The sequence below is a fragment of the Eschrichtius robustus genome, chromosome 1 (genome assembly GCF_028021215.1).
Source record: "Eschrichtius robustus isolate mEscRob2 chromosome 1, mEscRob2.pri, whole genome shotgun sequence".
NCBI classification, from domain to species: Eukaryota; Metazoa; Chordata; class Mammalia; order Artiodactyla; family Eschrichtiidae; genus Eschrichtius; species Eschrichtius robustus.
This window is the reverse complement of record NC_090824.1, coordinates 31789088-31808113: the sequence shown is the minus strand read 5'-3', so window position 1 is coordinate 31808113 and position 19026 is coordinate 31789088. Positions and strand designations below refer to the sequence as shown.

General features: G+C 37.2%; 1 protein-coding gene across 1 annotated transcript in view; it reads right to left on the bottom strand.

Moving 5' to 3' along the window:
* Window positions 1–19026, bottom strand: part of SYNJ2BP (synaptojanin 2 binding protein) — a 76599-nt gene that overhangs the window by 2247 nt on the left and 55326 nt on the right. The window contains exons 4-5 of the mRNA XM_068543536.1: window positions 9760–9896; window positions 922–1017 (exon numbers count right to left, since the gene is read on the bottom strand). Of these exons, the coding sequence (XP_068399637.1) occupies window positions 922–1017; window positions 9760–9896 (233 nt within the window). The remainder of the gene's footprint in view (window positions 1–921; window positions 1018–9759; window positions 9897–19026) is intronic.

The window sequence follows — 19026 nt, the reverse complement described above, 5'->3', positions numbered from 1 at the left end:
ATATTTGCTTGCCTTTACCTATTGCATACATTCTCCCATGCTTTCGAAACAAAGAAGAGCCAAGGCAGAAGCAGCTGACTACCAATATGTCTCCTATCAACCTGTTTTCTAATCCACCACACTGAGATTCTGCTTGCAACCCCAGCTGTTTTCTCAGATATCTTTCGTGCCTTGCCCTCTCCACATTTTTTACTATCTCCTGTTGAACTCTTCAGCCTTTGAAGCCTCACTCAGGAGTTAATGAAGCAAAGACAGCATCAGTTCAAGAGGGAGTAACTTTAAAGGTACAATTAAACTGTGTTGCAAATGCATTCCAAAGTCCTTCGTGCTATGGGAGGAATTATGTCCACTCAGGCTTCTCTTCTCATCATCCAAATTATAAAACACTAGGAACTAAGGAATGGATGTAGAATAGGTGCTAACTTGACTGAATTCTGAATCCCATTTCCTTTCTCCTGGAGCTCCCCTTTGAGCACTAGAGCTTTGGTCAAGAGGATCCCCAAGTTGATAAGAAAAGGGTTCGTTGTGGTGATAGGGAAAAGCACATGGTGGGTATCAAAAAACCCACCATCATTGCACTTAGAGTTTCATAAATAAGAATGTTCAAGGGCAGACATATGTTTCCTTCCCTAGTAAGAAATAAAATTGATTCTGGTTGTATTTTTCCCCATTTATTTTAATTTGGTTGTCAAGCTTTATCTTTAGGGCACATTACCTTGAAGCTAGGACCTGCGTTGCAAACATACTGTTATAAATTTCCTTTAATGATAAGCAGAAGTCTCAGAAGACCCCTGCCTGTGCCAGACAGGTTCTTCAAAAGAATGACAGTGAAAGGAAAAAAGCCAAACACACTACTGAAAATTACACCACATGATTTATTCACAACGTTACAAAAGCCTGGTGGCAGCAAATGACACCTACCCTGTGCTGCACTCTCAGGGACACAGCATAGCCTGCATTACGAAAGAGGTCTACAGCATCCTGGTGCAGCAGGTTCTTTAGGTCTTGGCCGTTTACCTGCCAAAAACAGCAAGGAAAAGTAGTAAGAGACGTAGAATGTGAACTCTCATAAGTCAAAGATTTACTTTCATGTGATCAAAGATTTAAAAAACAAACTCCTACAGAGCAAATTCCAAGGGCTAGAAGAAGGGGTAAAGTTACTTAGAACTCAGAGTAACTTTTTTCATTTTTGAAGCTATGTTTTCCTAGAACTGAGGTTACATGGGCCATCTGAAGAGCACCTAAGTTTAAAACAACAACAACAAAAGGAATCTCTCCTTTCTCTGAGCTCCTACTGCCTGCCCTGTTTTGACACTTGGCATTCTGTTACTGTACTTGTATGTCTTCCATGAGCATCAACCTGCTTCCCTACAGCTAACATGGTCTCCCAGGTTACCACTCTATCCTTTATATGTCTAATCCCTGGCATGGCCAGCTTCAGCTCTAGAAATACAACTCTGAGAAGCTCTTCCACAATTTAGTTTGATGTGGTACAAATCTACTAGCTCCTTCTATTGTTCTTGTTTTCTTTTGAACAATTTCCCTTGATTCCATGGATATCCCTATCCTCCTCAAATTTACTAAAAACCGTATTTCTGTGATGATACTAACTTCTAAAATGTTTTGGTGAAGGTGAGTCCTACTACTTAAAGGTGAGAGATGTGAAGGACTCTGGTATTAACACTTCTCAGCGTCAGGAGTGACACTGGCCACAAGTGGTAGCTATTCTATGCTGCACTCAGTGACACAGCATAGCCTACTTTATGCAAAATCTACGTATCTTTTATACATGTCAATGTCAGCAACGGCAGCAAGAACATTGAATATATTTGGTAGGTTCTGTGCTATATGCTTTACATACATTATCTCATTGAGTACTCACAATAATCCTATGAGGTAGACACTATTTTTATCTTGTTTTCACAGATGAAAAAACTGAAGCTTAGCAAGGCTACGTAATTTACCCAAAGTCATAGTAAGTGTAGAAGCTAGAGCTACGGGTTTTATGTCCTGGAAGGAAGACTAAAGTGCCCTGGCCTTTTACTGCTCCTTCTGTACTATTATTCCTCCACCTTGACTCACCAGCTATTCTTTCCTCAGCTGAAGATCAAGTCACTGACTTATTTAACCTTCTCATCTTCCTTGTCACAGTTTTCCTTCTCCAAGAGGTTCAAAATTGTCCCTCCACTCTATTTCCTGCCAATATCCTTTTGAATTAATCTATCAACACTTTGGCCTTATAAACTGTCTACCTTTCCAAAGTGAAGAATTCCAGCTCTATTCCATTCTAATCACCAATTGGCATAAGCCTTCAACTTCAACATTAGGCATGCTACAGCTCCAATATCTCAAACTCTTAAAAAAAAACAATTACTACTTTCTTCATACTTCCTATACCTCTGTGAATTCCCTCTTTATCCTCATCAAAGCATTTTACACATCTAGGAGTTCCTATTATTTCAAAAAAGCACTTGGAAAACTATTAGAATCCCTCATCCCCATGATCTTCTACCATCTTTCCAGTCCTGGGCAACACACTGCATTTACTTTTCCTTGTCATCAGTGCGTTTAATATTCCTTGAGAAAGATACACAGTCACATTCTCTACCACAGACGCATACTAGCTGGCTCCTGCTGCATCCTTACGACCCTTCTCATCTGGTGAACTCCCTAATAAATATGCAGTGGTAGCTGTTCCAAGACCTTTTCTACCATCCAACTCCAACTCCAATCACATCTCTCTTCTCAGCAGATTCCTTTGCCTTATCTTTCTTGAGAATACTGAGAACTTCTGACAAACACTTCTCTCCATTTTCTTTCCTTTCCCCTCAGTTCCTTGATATCTCTTAGTGCTGCTTTCCCCTTATTTCTGAATTAGAGTTCCTTTATCTAGGCTAACCCATTTGCTAGTGCTCTTGATCATATTCTTTCTAGCCTCCTTACAGAACTTAAGCAGTCACCTACCCTCTTGACTCCTTAATTATTATTGTTCTCTGCTCCTTCTCAACTAAAGTTACCCTCATCTATTAAAACACACACACACAAGTATTTCTTGGAACCCACCATCACCCTCTTCCCATCTTCTTTCTTTGCCAATCTTTTTGCAAGAACTGTTTCATGCACTGCCTCCACTTCCTCACCATCTGCTCCCTCTATTTCCTTGTGCTCTCAGTATATGAGGTGGTGGTGGGGAGGGGCGGTGTGGCAGGGAAGAACATGCTGCCCCTGCAGGTCAGCAGTAACTTCCAACCACCAAATCCTATAGCCCTTTTTCAGGGTTCAGACCGCCTCCTCCCTTCTGCAGTTCTCTCCTGTCTTAGCTTATGAACACTTGGATCTCTTAGTTCTTGCACTATTCTGTACCCCTTCCTTCCTTCTTTTTTTTTTTTTTTTTCCCCTTCCTTCTTAAGGTAAGTAAATATTCCTCAGTATCAGTAGTCTTTTGTCCTCTTCTCTCCCATGGTGAATTTTCACAATTTCAACTATAATCTGCTAGACAACTCCCACATTTTCATCCCTACTTCTACTTCTGGATTTGCCGGTTTCCTGCTGGGTACCTATTCTGCCAGCTGGGGCATATTCTGTTAAGACCCCAACTCAACATATCCAAAGCCTCTTTTTTATTTCCCACAAAACCAAAACTATCCTGACTTCTTTCTTATTGACACTACCATTCCTTCAGACTAAAATTTTGGTAATATTTAAAAACTCTCTCTACTCTGTCAATCTTTACATACAATATATTGCCAACTCCTGTAGTCTAACATAATAACATTACTCATATGTTATTTTCTTTCTATTGCCTCTCTCTTTATAGGTTATGAATACTCTTAGTTGAACTACTGGGATCGCCTTCTCTCTAATTTACTTTCCTCTGTGTCCGCCCTCATTCTAACCTATTCAAACATTACGTCTCCAGATCAATCTTCCTAAAGTATAATTCTGTTCATGCCACTTTATTGCTCAAAAACAAAAACAAAACTGGGAGCAGGGGAGGAAAGAGTGCATGCCTGATTTCTCATTCTGGTATGCAAAGTCCTCCAGGAAATGAAGGACTGGAAACCTACCTTTCCAGTGTAATCTTTCATTACCCTTTCATACATCCTATGCTTTAGCTAAAATCACACAACTCACTGATCCTGGGACATAAAACATATATTCTTATCTTCATACCTGTGCTCAAGCTATACCCATCATCTGAATACCTTTCCCTTTTAAAAAATTCTATTTATCTCCCAAGACTGATCTTAAATGTGATCAGTCATGCTACCTATAGTGTAGAAATGAATACAGGGTTTTCTAGTTGATAGACTGTGATTTCATGCTACCAAGCCACCTTCTGATTATGTCTTGGTTTTTTGGGGGGTAGATTTGTCAAAGGGAAAGAACTTCAGAATTTCTAGAACCATCACAGTGAATTCTCAGACTCAGTTTTCTAGTTAATTCCTGGTAGAGAGAGAATAGGTATGAGATTGCTGATGGTAGTGGGAATACTCACTTAACTAAACCTGCCCATAGGGTAACTGCATTTCTCATTGCAAAGAAATAGGTATTTTCTCTCAGAGGCAGACAAATAAGTTAGTGATGCAGTCTTGTCAACAAATGCCAAAGATGTCATAGCTCCATATCAGAGCCAAGTGTCATAATGATATGAATGCAAGTGGGAAAACTGAGTCACTACATGACATTCAATGACAGGAATACTGAGCTCAAAATAATCTTTGCTGTAGCAGTCAGTTTTAATAGCCGGGAATCACTGTATATTTATTATCATGTCTGGAGCTGTCTATCCATTTTACATGTACTAACTTATTTAATCTTCACAATAGTCCTATAAGTTAGGAACCTCATTTTATAAGTAATAAAACTAGAGAGGCTATGCAACCTGTCCATGGGCATACAGAATGGAGGTAGCAAAGCTAGGATTCAAACTCAAGCAGCCCAGCCCCCAAACCTTCACTAACAACACTAAACTTTAGAAATTTACATCGTAAGCAAGAATTTTATTTCTGCAGCCTATCGCTATCCATCACATTAATGTTGTAAATTAAATTTTTATTGGTTTTGGAGTTTCAGTTTTATGTGTTATACTATACGTTTAAAAAATTTTAGAGTTGTATGAAAACACACGGTGTTTATATGTTAATATTTTTATTCATTTTTATATATTGAAGTGGCGTTCACATTAAAAAAGCAATTTAGTTAAGTGCCACTTCATTGACAAGGCCTTTCTAGATAACTGCACTAGATGCGAATGATTTACTTCCTCAATCTCCATACTATGTAACTATCTTAAAGCTCAAACTGAACGCTGTCTTATAACACTTTACATTGGACTGTAAATAACTTAGGCTGGATCTCTACTCATCATTATAACCCCTATAGTACCTGAATACTGCTCTGAACAACATTTGAGTATAATAAATGCCACACGATTTCCTGAGGTTTGGCTGCAGAGTATACTCTGCAAAAGCCATAACTACACAAAGCCTGGGTGACATTTATTGATATTACACAAAGCTGAAAGGCCTAGACTCTAATAGCAGCTCTAGTTGCCAATGACTCAGTGTGTAATCTTGGTCCTCACGTGAGTTACCTTTTGCCAGCAGGGAAGAAAGACACTGGGTGACATCAGGCAAAAGAGCACAGGCCAATTATACCTTTCAACCCTCCTAGTTAATTCTAAAGGTATCCTAATATATGAGGTCAGTTACTCTAATTGCTTTAAAAAAAAGAGGGCTTTTAGAAATGCAAAGGGAATTTCTTTTTTAAAGAACCATTTCTCATCCTTTGCCCAAGTATGCTGGAGGTAAACCAGCTCCATAAAACAAATGATGATTTCTTTCTCAATTGACAATATATCTCTCTACTCCAAAGCCAAATTTGCTTTCCAATATTTACCTCCTCTGTTTTTACAGATTTCAGCTCATACTGACTAACCTCCAAGTTCTGTAGATTTTTACCCCTAAATATATGTGGAATCCACTTTCTCTTTATCACCATCCTTACTAATATAGACCAGAGGTTCTCAAAGTATGGTCCCAGGACCAGCAGCATTAACTTGGGAACTTGTTAAAAGTGCAAATTATTAGGTCCCATCCTAGCAATCTGGTGAAGTTTGAGTTAGCTTTAACCTAACCGCCTGAAAGTCTTCTCCACACTCTGCCTACTTACCCTACTTAATACATAGTCTATGCATCCACAGATTCCATCAGTGATTTTCCATTTACTGGGTAGTGATTTTTCAAATATAAGTCTGTTGACCCATTCCAAAAGATAGTGAAGTCAATCCAGTGGGTCAAGACCAGTATTTAATTTTAAGTAAGTGAAATTAGAAGAAAACACAACAAACTAGAATGCATCATATATAGAAGAAATAGGTATTATTTTGTTAAACTTTGCTTGTTATGTGTGTGTGCATGTGAGTATTTCCTATTATGGGTCATAATTCAAAATGTTTGAAAGACATTTGCCTACAGCAGTGCTTCTCAAACTTTATTCATGGGCTTACCCAAGGATCTGTTATAATGCAGATTTTTATCTGAGTGGGTCTGGGTCTGAGGAGCTTCCTGAGACTCTGCATTTGTAATCAGCTCCCAGGCGACGGCCAGATTCCTTGGACCTCACTTTTACTACCAAGAGCTATTCAACTGAGAAATTTTAGAATACTGCTAAACTTGCTACTTCAGTTTCCTTAACTCATGGTATTGTAAGTTATATTAAACTTGAGATGTGACAGATTTGCAACATGCTAGAAAATTTTGCTAACTGAATGTTCAGCGTGTTGGGATTGTGGTATTCTAGTTAACCGATGGGGAGTCATACAATTTTTTGCTTTAACTGTGGTTGTTATCAATCTATGAGTTTCCTATTTCTTGCCTTAGGAAAGGAGTAAACTGAGTTAAAATATGTTTTCTTGGATGATTAATAATTTTGGATTGCCTTAGGATAATCTAACATTATCTTAGGATAATGTAAGAGTTACTGGAGCACTAACTATAGGATAATACAAATACAGATGTATAAAATATAGAGAAAGAATGGGCTCAATTTAATAAGCACTGACCTCAGATTATACTCTGGATATTTTCATTTTCCCCCAAAATCTTGAAGTGAATTACAATTTGGGGGGAGGGGTCCTCTTTTTTTCATTAAAGTTGAAGGAAGAAAAAAAATAGATTATCTAGTTCCAATTAATCAAGCCAAACCAAAAAAGTTATAATTCATTCACAGAGCAAATAATTTACTAGATGCTTACTCTGTGCCAGCTACAGGCCTACATGCTGCGGATAGAGATGAGAAGACAAAGACTCTTCCTTAAAGGTACTTTGTCTAAAGGATTCTGTATATTTCAATGTCTCTGTAGCTGATTGGATGAGGGTTTCTGGTGGGTCTTCCCCATTGATCTAAGAGCACAGACTGGTCTTTCATTTTCTTTTAATTTTCCATGGCACCTGGCACAGTGCTCTGCAGGCCATAAAATACAATAGTTAATACATGTTGATGACTACTCAACTCTTTTATTCACCAAAGTAAGAATTGTGTTTGAAGAGAATATGAAATGCAGCTGACTAATGGCCCAATCCATGCCATTCTGTTATATAATAGGTCTGGTCAAAATGGAACATTAATCTGTATCCTATAATAATCAGCTACATCACCCTGAAGCTATAAGTTTCATTAAACATGTAGAGTTCACTGAGAATTGACTATTCTTGACTATCTACCTCCCTTCATTTAGGTAGACACACAGGAGAAATAAGAAACCTAGATAGCTTAATTTATTTTTTTACAAAAATATAATTTCCCCGGGTTCTCTGATAACCTATATAAATATTAAAGCATTCTCACCATCACACACACACACAAATGAACTTTGGGTAAGGACTCTCCAACCCTCATCTCAACTTCAGATCTTTTCTTCTAGGTAATATCTGTTTTTGCTTCATGGTTGTCAGATACAACAGGGTCTTAAAAATCATTTACATTCATCCACAGTGATCACAAAAAATTAAATTTCACTTTTGATGAGAAAGGAGAAACTGCATGATCAATCATGCAGTTATTTAATTTTAGAACTTGAAATTAAGATAAAACAAGGGCATTATTTAGGGAGAAATGGAAAGATTAAATTAATAGTCAATAATAACTCACCTGAAATCTAGACCACTTAATGATACTTCTGTTACCCAAAATGGATATGTACTAAGGAAAGGACATATTCTTAGTCTGATTGTCTGGCAACAGTTAAAAGAAAGAGTTGGAGCAAATTTTACAACATGGAAAAATAACCATGTGAGGAAACTAGGGAATCCCATAAAGAATAAATGAGAATATAGGTTAATAAATAATTTAGCAGCATTTTACAGAGACTCCAAAGCCAATTATAAATGAGTACTTAAGTACATCAAAGAGATAAAGTGAGCTCAAGAATAGCCGGAACCATTTAATGGTTAATACCTAACAAGTTCACTTAAGGATACAGTGGGAATAGGATGGTGAGGCGATATTTCTTAAGAAATAGGATCTAGAATTTGAATTTTGGAGCAAACTCTTGGCAGGGAAACTGGAGTCAGGGAATATAGCCCTAGATAGAATAGAGAATATGCTGGCCTTTTCCTCTTGCATAAGCTCCATCTTTTTCTCTTTCTCTGTCATCTTTTTTTCTCTCCGTTATCAGTCTTATATTATTGCCTTTTCTTTGCCTGGCATTTCTTCCTCTCTTCTTTCACATACTTTTTCCTTAATTGGCTAGAACATAATCTTGAATCAATGTCGTACATATATTTGTAGTATTTTATATCTTGTAGAGATCTTTGTAATAATTCTTTTATTTTGATAAAGTCAAGTCCTCTTTGCTAAAAATTTTAAAGACAAATGAGCTCAGTTTTTTAGATATCTACTTTTCTTTTCATTGACATGTATCTCCTACCATACCTTTTTTAAAAACTTGAGTGGCCTTCAAATAATTTATTTTCTCTCTGAGGTGATGGCTCACATAAGAAAGGCTCCTTATCTTGGCTTGCGTCTAATAAATTCTCTCACATTGAGGTTTATGTCTCTTTGTTCCCTAATTCTACCCTTAATAGAAAAGACTAATTTCAATTTTTATACAGAACCATACATAAACTCTATTATTAAATAACCATGTAACTTTCTGTTTAGGATAACGAACCCTAGCTCCTCACTTATCTTTTAGGAGGCAATATAGCACATGGGTTAAGAGTAGAGGTTCCAAATTCACAGACCAAGTCCTCTGCCATACACTAGTTGAATGACCTTGAGCAAGCTGTTTGACCTCACCAAGCCTCAGCTTCCTTAGCTGCAAAATAGGCATAATAATTGTACCACTTCATAGGGTTGCTACAATATTAAATAAGTTTAAAGTTCTCAGCATATTGCTTGGCATAGAGTGCTCAAAACTTTCTAACCATTCTCATTTTTCAATAATTTACCTTTAACCAAAGCCTTTTGAGTAATATGGCTCTCTTCTTAACCCCTGTATTTTTCAAGTCCCTCTTCACCATGGAGCCTAGTTCCCAGTGTTCTGGAGAGAATGCAGTTATCTGTCAAAATATTAAACTGCATAGTTTCTAACTACATACTATACTTTAATCTTAACAACCCATTCTCAAGTTTTCCTTACTGTATTTCCTGATCCAAAAGGTCAGGCAGGAATCTTCCCAAGGAAGGAGTTGGGGGTAGGAACTAGGGTCTAGAGAGCCAGGGACAGTGAAGGAGGCGGAAGCCAGTTCTCACCGAGAGGATCTTATCACCCTCCTGGAGCCGCCCATCCAGGGCTGCAGCCCCGTTCTCTTTGATGCTGCTGACGAAGATGCCACTGTCATTGGAGACATACTGCTGATCTGTGCCACCGACGATGTTGAAGCCCAGCCCTAAGAAAATCATGGAGGAGTTGTAAAGGAGATAGGGGTGAAGAAGAAGGAAAGGGATTAGAGAAGATGAGGAGAAGGAGAAAGGAAAGGCCTTGTGGCAAGGGTGGGGGTTGGGGAGTGGGGGGGGTAGGAGGTGGGGAAGTTAAGACTGTGATGTAGTTGGTGGCTAGTCATGGGCAAGGTCAATGATTAGTATCACCAACAGAGGTCAAGAGTACCGCGAGTTGCCCACTCAGACCAGGCAGGACTAAAAATACAAACACAATGATCAACATGGTTAGGTGAATATAAAAAGAAAGATCTATACTGAGCTCAGTGAAAAAATAATGGTGATTCTTTTAAGATGTGCTTCTGCTCACATTTGATTTTGATTCTGTTGGTGGCATTCAGAGGACCCAAATCTTGACTTTCCTGCTTAGAAGAAGCTATGCTTTTAACTAATCAGCAAATGAACTGTTCCTTATTTAGCGGGAGAGAGACTCTTAAACAAACCATCCCCTCAATACTTCTCCTAACTTCAGGAGAGTTTGTGGATGGTGGTGCTTTGGAAGAAATGACCTTGGGAGTTCATTTTTTTTTTTCTAGTTTGAATTGAGGGGGCAGTACTGTAGGCGTTGGCAGAAAACCTGGGAACTAAAAAGGTAACTTATGCTTCATGACAGGACTAAATCACCAAATTCACTCTTCTTTCCTTTTATACCTCAAGTACAAATAACCACATCCTTGGGTACAGTGATTGCCAAGTTTTATTCACTATAGATAACTGATAACCTATTGATTAGCAACTACCAATTTCCCCCTTTTCCTAGCCCCCGACAATTACCATTCTATTCTTCACTTCAATGTGTGATTATTTTAAACAAGGATAAAATTTCAGTTATGCAAGATGGAAGTTATGGAAATCTGATGTCCATCATTGTGCCTTATAGATAACAACAGCCTTAATAGACACGTAAGAATCTGTTGAGAGTAGATCTCATTTAAGTGTTCTTACCACAATAAAATAAAATTGAATTAAAAAAAGAACGAAAATTGACTACCAAGGTAATTTTTCCATGGACCAAACACTAAGTTGTGGGAAGGACTTCATTTTACAAAACCATTTATAAAGGGATTTTAGCTATGCAATAAAAAGAAATGAAAGCAAAGGGAACTTCCCTAGGGCTTTCTTTATGTCAGGTACTGTAGAATTCAAAGCCACAGTGCAAAGACAAAGGAGATAGTTAGGAAACAACTGAAAAACAAATATCTGGCGGCACAATTGGAAAAAATAGCCATAATCAGTAGCCTTCTACTGGTTTCAACAGAAAACAGATACTTAAAAAGGTGAGAGGAAAGCTTATAAGTGGACCTCACAGTATTAACATAAGCACTAGCGAATAGATCTATGATTTAAGGAAACACATGACCAAAGAAGGAAGCAGCAGGAAATGTCTAATTGAAATATCATACCTCGTATACAGTGTACCTATAGCTAGAGAATGAAAAGAAGAATGCATAATAGAAAGAACTTCCACTGGAAGATGACTATTTCAACTTCTTTAAAGGGTAGGGTATGAAAATTTTATGTTACTAAATGGTTTCCCTCAGAAAACTCTTAATTTGAATCATAGTGGGTGGGAGGTATTGGAAAGGGGATGGGAGGTAGTTAATTTAGATCAGATGGAAAGGTAGGTGGACCTTGATTGTAAAAGACTTTGAAATAACTTTAAGACTGTGACAGGTTTGAGCAAGGTGGTTGAGGCCAACCAGCCTCTCTCACTACTGGAAAAAACTATCTGGAGAAAATCTTTCAATGAAATCCAACATCCTCACCAAACACTAGAGCTGCCTCTGGGAATCCTGGGAACAGGAAGTATGTGTTAAGCAGCTGAATGCAATATAGTAATTAGGAAGAAAAGGGACTCTGCTACTGGTTATTTAAAGCTACAGAACAGTGATTAAAAAAAGGAGAGTGGATGGTGACCTAAATTGGAAGGAAATCCAAAACAGAGGGGATATGTGTATATGTATAGCTGATTCATTTTGCTGTACAGTAGAAACTAACACAACATTGTAAAGCAACTATACTCCAATAAAAATTAATTAAAAAAAAAAAGGAGAGTGGAAAAAAATCTTACCAAAATTTTCTATAAACAAACAAGTGTAGTCTACTCCCCCCATCACATTATACAGGCATGTTTATAACCATGTTTATTGCTACTTCAATTGTAAATGAACCACACCAATTAATATGAGAACTTCTGGACTGACATGAAGTCCCCTTCTACGGTTACAACACTTACAAACTGAACTTATCTATAATTTGAAGCATCGCTGCAATAAACAGGAGTCGCCCAAGAAATGAGCAGCAATACTACCAGTTTAAACCTGGGCCCCATGGATACCTACGTAATCCTCAGTCCACTTATTCATTAAAAATTATTGATCATTTACTGCGTGTCAGGCACTGCATTATATTCTGAGGAAAACATAAAGCTAAACTGGACAGTCCCTGCTTCAACAACAAATGGAAATTTATCCTTTTTCCTGTCCCTTTTAGATTTTGCAGAAGTAAATTAAAGTCAGAAGACCTAGCCACAAATTCAACTCCATAACTCACCTGGTATGCGGACTAAAACAAGTCAGTGTATCTCTGATTCTCAGCTTCTTCTTCTGTAACATAAGGATGATAAATTCTGTCCTCTCTACCTCAAAAGGTAGTTGTTAGCATCCAATAACATAAAATCTGAAAAAATCCTTTATAAACTATGTAGTGGTTGCTATATGGAGTAGCTGCACTAAGAGTATTTGTCAATAAACTAGTAGTGCCTGCGACAACCCCAAACTAGATAGTCTGATGGAGAAAGGATGAATAAATATAAAGTACAAATGTGAAAAGTCTTGAAATATAGGAAGACAGAGAGATTAAAAAGTCCACCCATCTATTAATAAGACAAGAATGGATTGGAACTCAAACTTATTGAAATTAAGGATGTCTCTTACCTGTGACCCACACATCTCCCTCATGAGTAGTTTCCAGCAATGGCGGTATTTAAAATATGCAGTAACCAGGCCAGCACATGCACCCACCAGATGACAGCTAGAAACAACCAGAAGGGGAAGGGCTATCCCAGTATATAACTGCTGATTATTGGCTACGTCTTAGGAAAATCTTCTATAAGTAGGGTGGATCACATATCTTGATTTGTCTGGGAGTCTTGGTATACACCTGTTGTCTCTGTAATTAAAACAGTCCCCTTCAATGTCAAAAGCATCTCAGTTTGGACCAATGTGATAACCCTATCAAGGGTAATGTAAGAATATGTTAATTGCCTCATGTTTTGTGGTATTGAGGAACTGATGGTAATTTAGGTGTTCCTCCTTTGGGACAGGGGTCCCCAACCCCCAGGCCGTGGACTGGTAGTTGTCCATGGTCCGTTAGGAAATGGACCGCACAGCAGGCGGTGAGCGGCGGGCAAGCGAGCAAAGCTTCATCTGCCGCTCCCCATCACTTGCGTTACCACCTGAACCATCCCCCCTCCCCCCCCACCATCTGTGGAAAAATTGCCTTCCACGAAACCGGTCCCTGGTGCCAAAAAGGTGGGGGAGCGCTGCTTTGGGGAACAGGTAACTGAGAGATAATTAAAATTTAGAAGCACTGAATAATCATACACAGAGTAACAGAGTTTTAAAATGTAATGTTGATATTAATAGTATAAAATCTTCTTAAAAACACATTCATGCAGAACAGTATTACCTATTTACAAAAATGAATGCATATTTAAGGACATGTAAAGACACATTATCTGTGAGGGAAGGATACAGGGTGAGGTTTAGGGATGAAAGGTAAAAATAAAACCAAAGAGGGACCTTGCACGTACTGATGAGGACAATGTATTATGGAGCTGAAGAGTATAATTAATTCAGTTCTTGGCATCTACTATCCAAAAGGGGTTGAAGGGAGCGGGAGAAAGAAAAAGACGGGGACTCAATAGACTTTTTAAAAAAGTGAGTGAATGAAAACGTACTCCATAGTGAACCCTGGTTATAATGTGCCAATAAATTTTTAAAATGTGGCAAGATTAAAATGGATTGCTTGGCCTCTAATTTGGAAGAGAAGTCTAAACACAAAAAAGTACAGATGGCATAAGAATGACACCATCATAGGACTGGGAGAGAAAGAAAATGTGCCTAGTATAAGAGCCCTGTAAAATTAAACAAGACATGCCGTCTTGTGGACTCCTTCTGTCTCCAGGTCTGGATCTTGAGCTTGTTTACAAATAAGAGCAGCAACAGCAGCAGCAACAACTAATATTTATTAAGCGTTTAATACGTACCAGGTACTATGCTATGTACTCTATGTACATTATCTCATTTAGTCTTCTCAACAAACACATGAAGTGTTTATCACTCACATTTTACAGGTGAATTTAAAAAGTCAAGCAGGAAGAGATTAAGTAACTTTATAACAGGTCACACAGTTCACTCTTTGCAAAGCCCAGACACTAAGTTAGGATGTTTGATTGCTAAGTGTAAGTTTCAAACCATTTTGCTGTACTGTATCTTTGTAGAAAATATGAACAACTGCTTTAGAAAAAAAGTCTGCAAAGTCAACTTGTTTTGGGGCTGGCTTGAATAAGCAATGCTGGGATAATGGTTGTAGAACAGTCCTCAGGAATAATATATTCCAGAGGAAGAATTGGTCATTCTGGAGTTCTGTCACCTTAGTCAGGGTCCCTATTGCTGACTATCATGATAGAGAAGGAAAAATCCTTCATTTCCTTCAGATTCTTCTCTTTAAAATCTAAAGGTTATAAGTAAAAGAGCAGTGTTTCACAATCTGTTATTCTGGAAAAAATAATTCATTAAAATGAAACAAAACAGTCCATTAACCCCAATGATGATAGCCACTGTTGAGTTAAGAACACTAGATTGACAAACTCTCTACTTTCCCCCTATCTACCTGCAGTGTTTTTCTATCCCAAGATAATCTCACTAATTTTCCCTAGACACCAGTCAAGTTCTATTGGTCACACAACCCACTATTCATCTAATCTTTTTGTGGTAAAATATATGTAACACAAAATCAAGCACCACTGGACAAACAACTTACTGTTTGTTTAGAGGTAAAATATATGCAACATAATATTTAACACTTTAACCATTTTAAAGTGTATGATTCAGTGGCATTAAGTACGTTCACAATGTTGTGCAACCATCACCACTATCCATATCCAGAACTTTTTCATCATACCAAATAGAAATTCTATATACATTAAACAGTAACTCCTCACTCCTCCCTCCCCCAGCCCCTGGTAACCTCTATTGTACTTTCTGTCGCTACGAGTTTGCCTATTCTATATACCTCATATAAGTGGAATTATAAAATATTTGTTCTTTGTGTCTTGCTTATTTCACTTAGCATAATGTCTTCCAGGTTCATCCATGTTGTGACAGGTATCAGAATTTCATTCCTTTTAAAGGCTGAATAATATTCCATTGCATGTACATACTACATTTTGTTTAGTCAACTGTCAATGGACATTTGGTTGTTTCAACATTTTTGCTATTATGAATAATGCTGCTATGAACACTGGTGTACAAGTGTCTGTTTGAGTTCCTGTTCTCAATTCTTTTTGGTATATATCTGGAATTGAATTGCTGGATCACATGGTAATTCTATGTTTAACAATTGGAGGAACTGCCCAACTATTTTCTACAACAGCTGTAGAAATTTAAATTCCAAAAAGCATTGCCCAAGGTTCCAATTTCTCCACATCCTCATCAATGTTTGTCATCTTCATTTTTGGGGGGTTTTGGGATAGTAGTCATTCTGATGAATGTGAAGCGGTATCTCACTGTGGTTTTGATTTGGATTTCCCGAAGGCTAGTGATGTTGAACATCTTTACATGAGCTTATTGCCCATTTATATATTTTTGAAGAAATGTCTCTTCAAGTTCTTTGCTTATTTTTGAATCTGGTTGTTTTGTTGTTGTTGTTGTTGAGTTGTAAGAGTTCTTTATATATTCTGGGTGTTAATCCATTATCAGATATATGGTTTGCAAATATCTTCTCCCATTCTGTGGGTTATCTTTCACTCTCTTTATAATGTCTTTTGAGTCATAAAATTATTAATTTTGGTAAAACCCAATTAATCTTTTTTCTTTTGTGCCTGTGCATTTGGTGTCATATCGAAAAAATCATCACTGAATCCAATGTCATGAAAAAATTTCCCTATCTTTTCTTCTAAGAGTTTTAATCTTAGCTCTCAGATTCAGGTGTTTGATGCATTTTTAGTTAATTTTTGTATATGATGTAGGGCAAGGATCCAAATTCATTCTCTTCCATGTGGATATCCAGTTTTCCCAACATCATTTGTTGAAAAGACTGTCTTTCCCTTCACTGAATGGTCTTGGTACCCTTTCAAAAATCATTTGGCCCTATACGAGAGGGCTTATTTCTGGGCTCTCTATTCTGTCCCACAGCTCTATATATCTGTCCTTATGTCAGTACCACACTGTTTTGAATACTGCAGTTTTGTACAAGTTTTGAAATCAGGATGTTGTGAGTCCCTCAACTTTGTTGTTCGTTTTCAAGATTACTCTGGCTATTAGGGAGTCCTTTGAGATTTCATATGAGTTTTAGGATGGGGTTTTCTATTTCTGCAAAAAGGCAGATGAGATTTTGATAAAGATTGCACTGAGTCTGCAGATCGCTTTGGATAGTACTGTCACCTTGACAATATTAACTCTTCTAATCCATGAACGTGGAATGTATTTCCACTTATTCATGCCTTTAATTTCTTTCAGCCAAATTTTGTAGTTTTCAATGTACAAGTTTTTGTCTCCTTGGTTACATTTATTTATGAGTATTTTATTATTTTTGATGCTATTGTAAATGGAAATGTTTACTTAACATCCTTTTCAGATTGCTCATGTATAGAAACTCAACTAATTTTATGTGTTGATTTTGTATCTTGCAACTTTGCTAAGTTTATTATTAATTCTAAGTTTTTTTGGTGGAACCTTTAGAGTTTTCTACATATAAGATTGTATCATTTGTGAACAGAGACCATTTACTTCTTCCTTTCCAATTTGTATGCCTTTGATTTCTTTTTCTTGCCTAACTGTTCTGGATAGAATTTCCAACACTATGTTGAATAGAAGTGGTGAAAGCAAGCATACTTGTCTTGTTCCTGATCTTAGAAGAAAAGCTTTCAATCTTACATCATTGACTATGACGTACCCATATATGGATTCTTCATATATGACCTTTATCATGTTGAGGAAGTTCCTTCTATTCCTAGTTTATTGAGTGTTTTTAACGTGGAAAGGTGTTGAATTTTCTCAAATCCTTTTTCTGTATATTGAGATGATCATGTGGGCTTTTTTTCCTTCATTCTGTTAATATGTTGTATCACATCAACCAGTTTTCTTATATTGAACCATCTTTGCACTCTTGGAATAAACCGCACTTTATCATGGTATATAATCCTCTTAATAGGCTGCTGAATTAAAACCATGTAGCTCTATGATCACCATAGCTTTCTGCGTGGAGACAATTTCTAAATCACCACCACAGGGAGTAAGACCCAAATAGAATCTAGCAGCTTCACTGGTTGGAGGAAATGGGGATGAGAGTTTGGGGAGGGTGAGGTTGCTGGAAGTTGCAGGGCAAAGTTCTGGAAAGGAGGAAGTTAGACAAAAAATAAAAAAATAAAAAAAAGAGCTCCAGGTATTTGCATGAGTCTTTCCAAGAGGCCATGTATACATTGAGTGGAACTCCACAAGGCTAGACAAATAAAAACTAGTAAGTTATAGGCTGAACAATTCTCAGAGTTCACGCAAGGCAGGGAGACTTTCAAATTTTGACCAACCAGAATCGAAATCCTCAGTGATTCACTAGGAAATTCAATGGAGACCCACTTAGAACATTTGGAGGGCTCAAGTATCGCCGAAGTGAATGCTACTTTCGACTCACCCTAGAAAAGCTTACAAACAGGTCTAAAGAGGTGAAACTGACCTGCAAGTTACTTAACTGCCTACCAAAACAAATTCAACAATGTAATATTAAAAATGTTAATGTAAGAAAACAAACTGCAGACACTGAACAATGTAACAATCACAACATCCAGAATCTAATTAAAAATTTTTAACATGCTAAGAAGCAAGAAAACATGACCTAGAATCAAGAAAATAACTGGTCAATAGAAACAACCAGAAATAATAGAGGATGAAACTAGCAGACAAGGATGTTTAAAAGGCTATTGTAACTATGTGGAAATAATTAAAGGAAGTCAAACATAATGAGAAAATGGAAGTTTTTCCCCCAGTCTTGAAGTCGACTTCATTTTGAGCTGATTTTTGTGCATGGTGTAAGACAGTAGGCCAGTTGCATTCTTTTGCATGTGGCTATCCAGTTTTTCCAACATTTTTTATTGAAGATACTATCCTTCCTCCACTGTATATGCTTAGCTCCTTTGTCATAAATTAATTGACCATATATGCATGGGTTTATTTCTGGGCTCTCTATCCTGTTCTACTGATGAAAATGGAAGATTTTTTTAGGAAAATGAAACTTATAGGTTTGAAAACTAGAATATCTGAAAGGAAAAATACACTAGATGTGAGTAACAACAGATTTGATACCACAGAATAAAAGATAAGTGAGAAGACATAATAGGGAAACCACAGTAACATGTGGGACAACAGGACATGGCTTAATATATATGTAACTAGAGTTCCAGAAGGAGAGGAAAAAAGGGAGATAGAAAAAAATGTCTGAAGAAAACAATTGGCTCAAATTTGATGAAAATATAAACAGATCGAAGAAGCTCAACAAGCCCCAACCAGGATAAATACAAAAGAAAAAAACAGTAAGACATATCATAATCACATTGCTCAAAACCATGTATAAAGAGAAAATCTTAAAAGTAGTTCACAGGGAAAAAGGACACCTTAAGTACAAAGGAGTAAAGCTAAGAATGACAATAGACTTCTCCTCAGAAACTATGCAAGCCATAAGTCAATGAAGCATCATCTTTAAAATGCTAAAAGAAAAATACAAGTTAACTTATAATTCTATGTCCAGTGAATACAGCCTTCAAAAAGTAAGGCAAAATAAACACTTTGTCAGCAAAACAAAAGC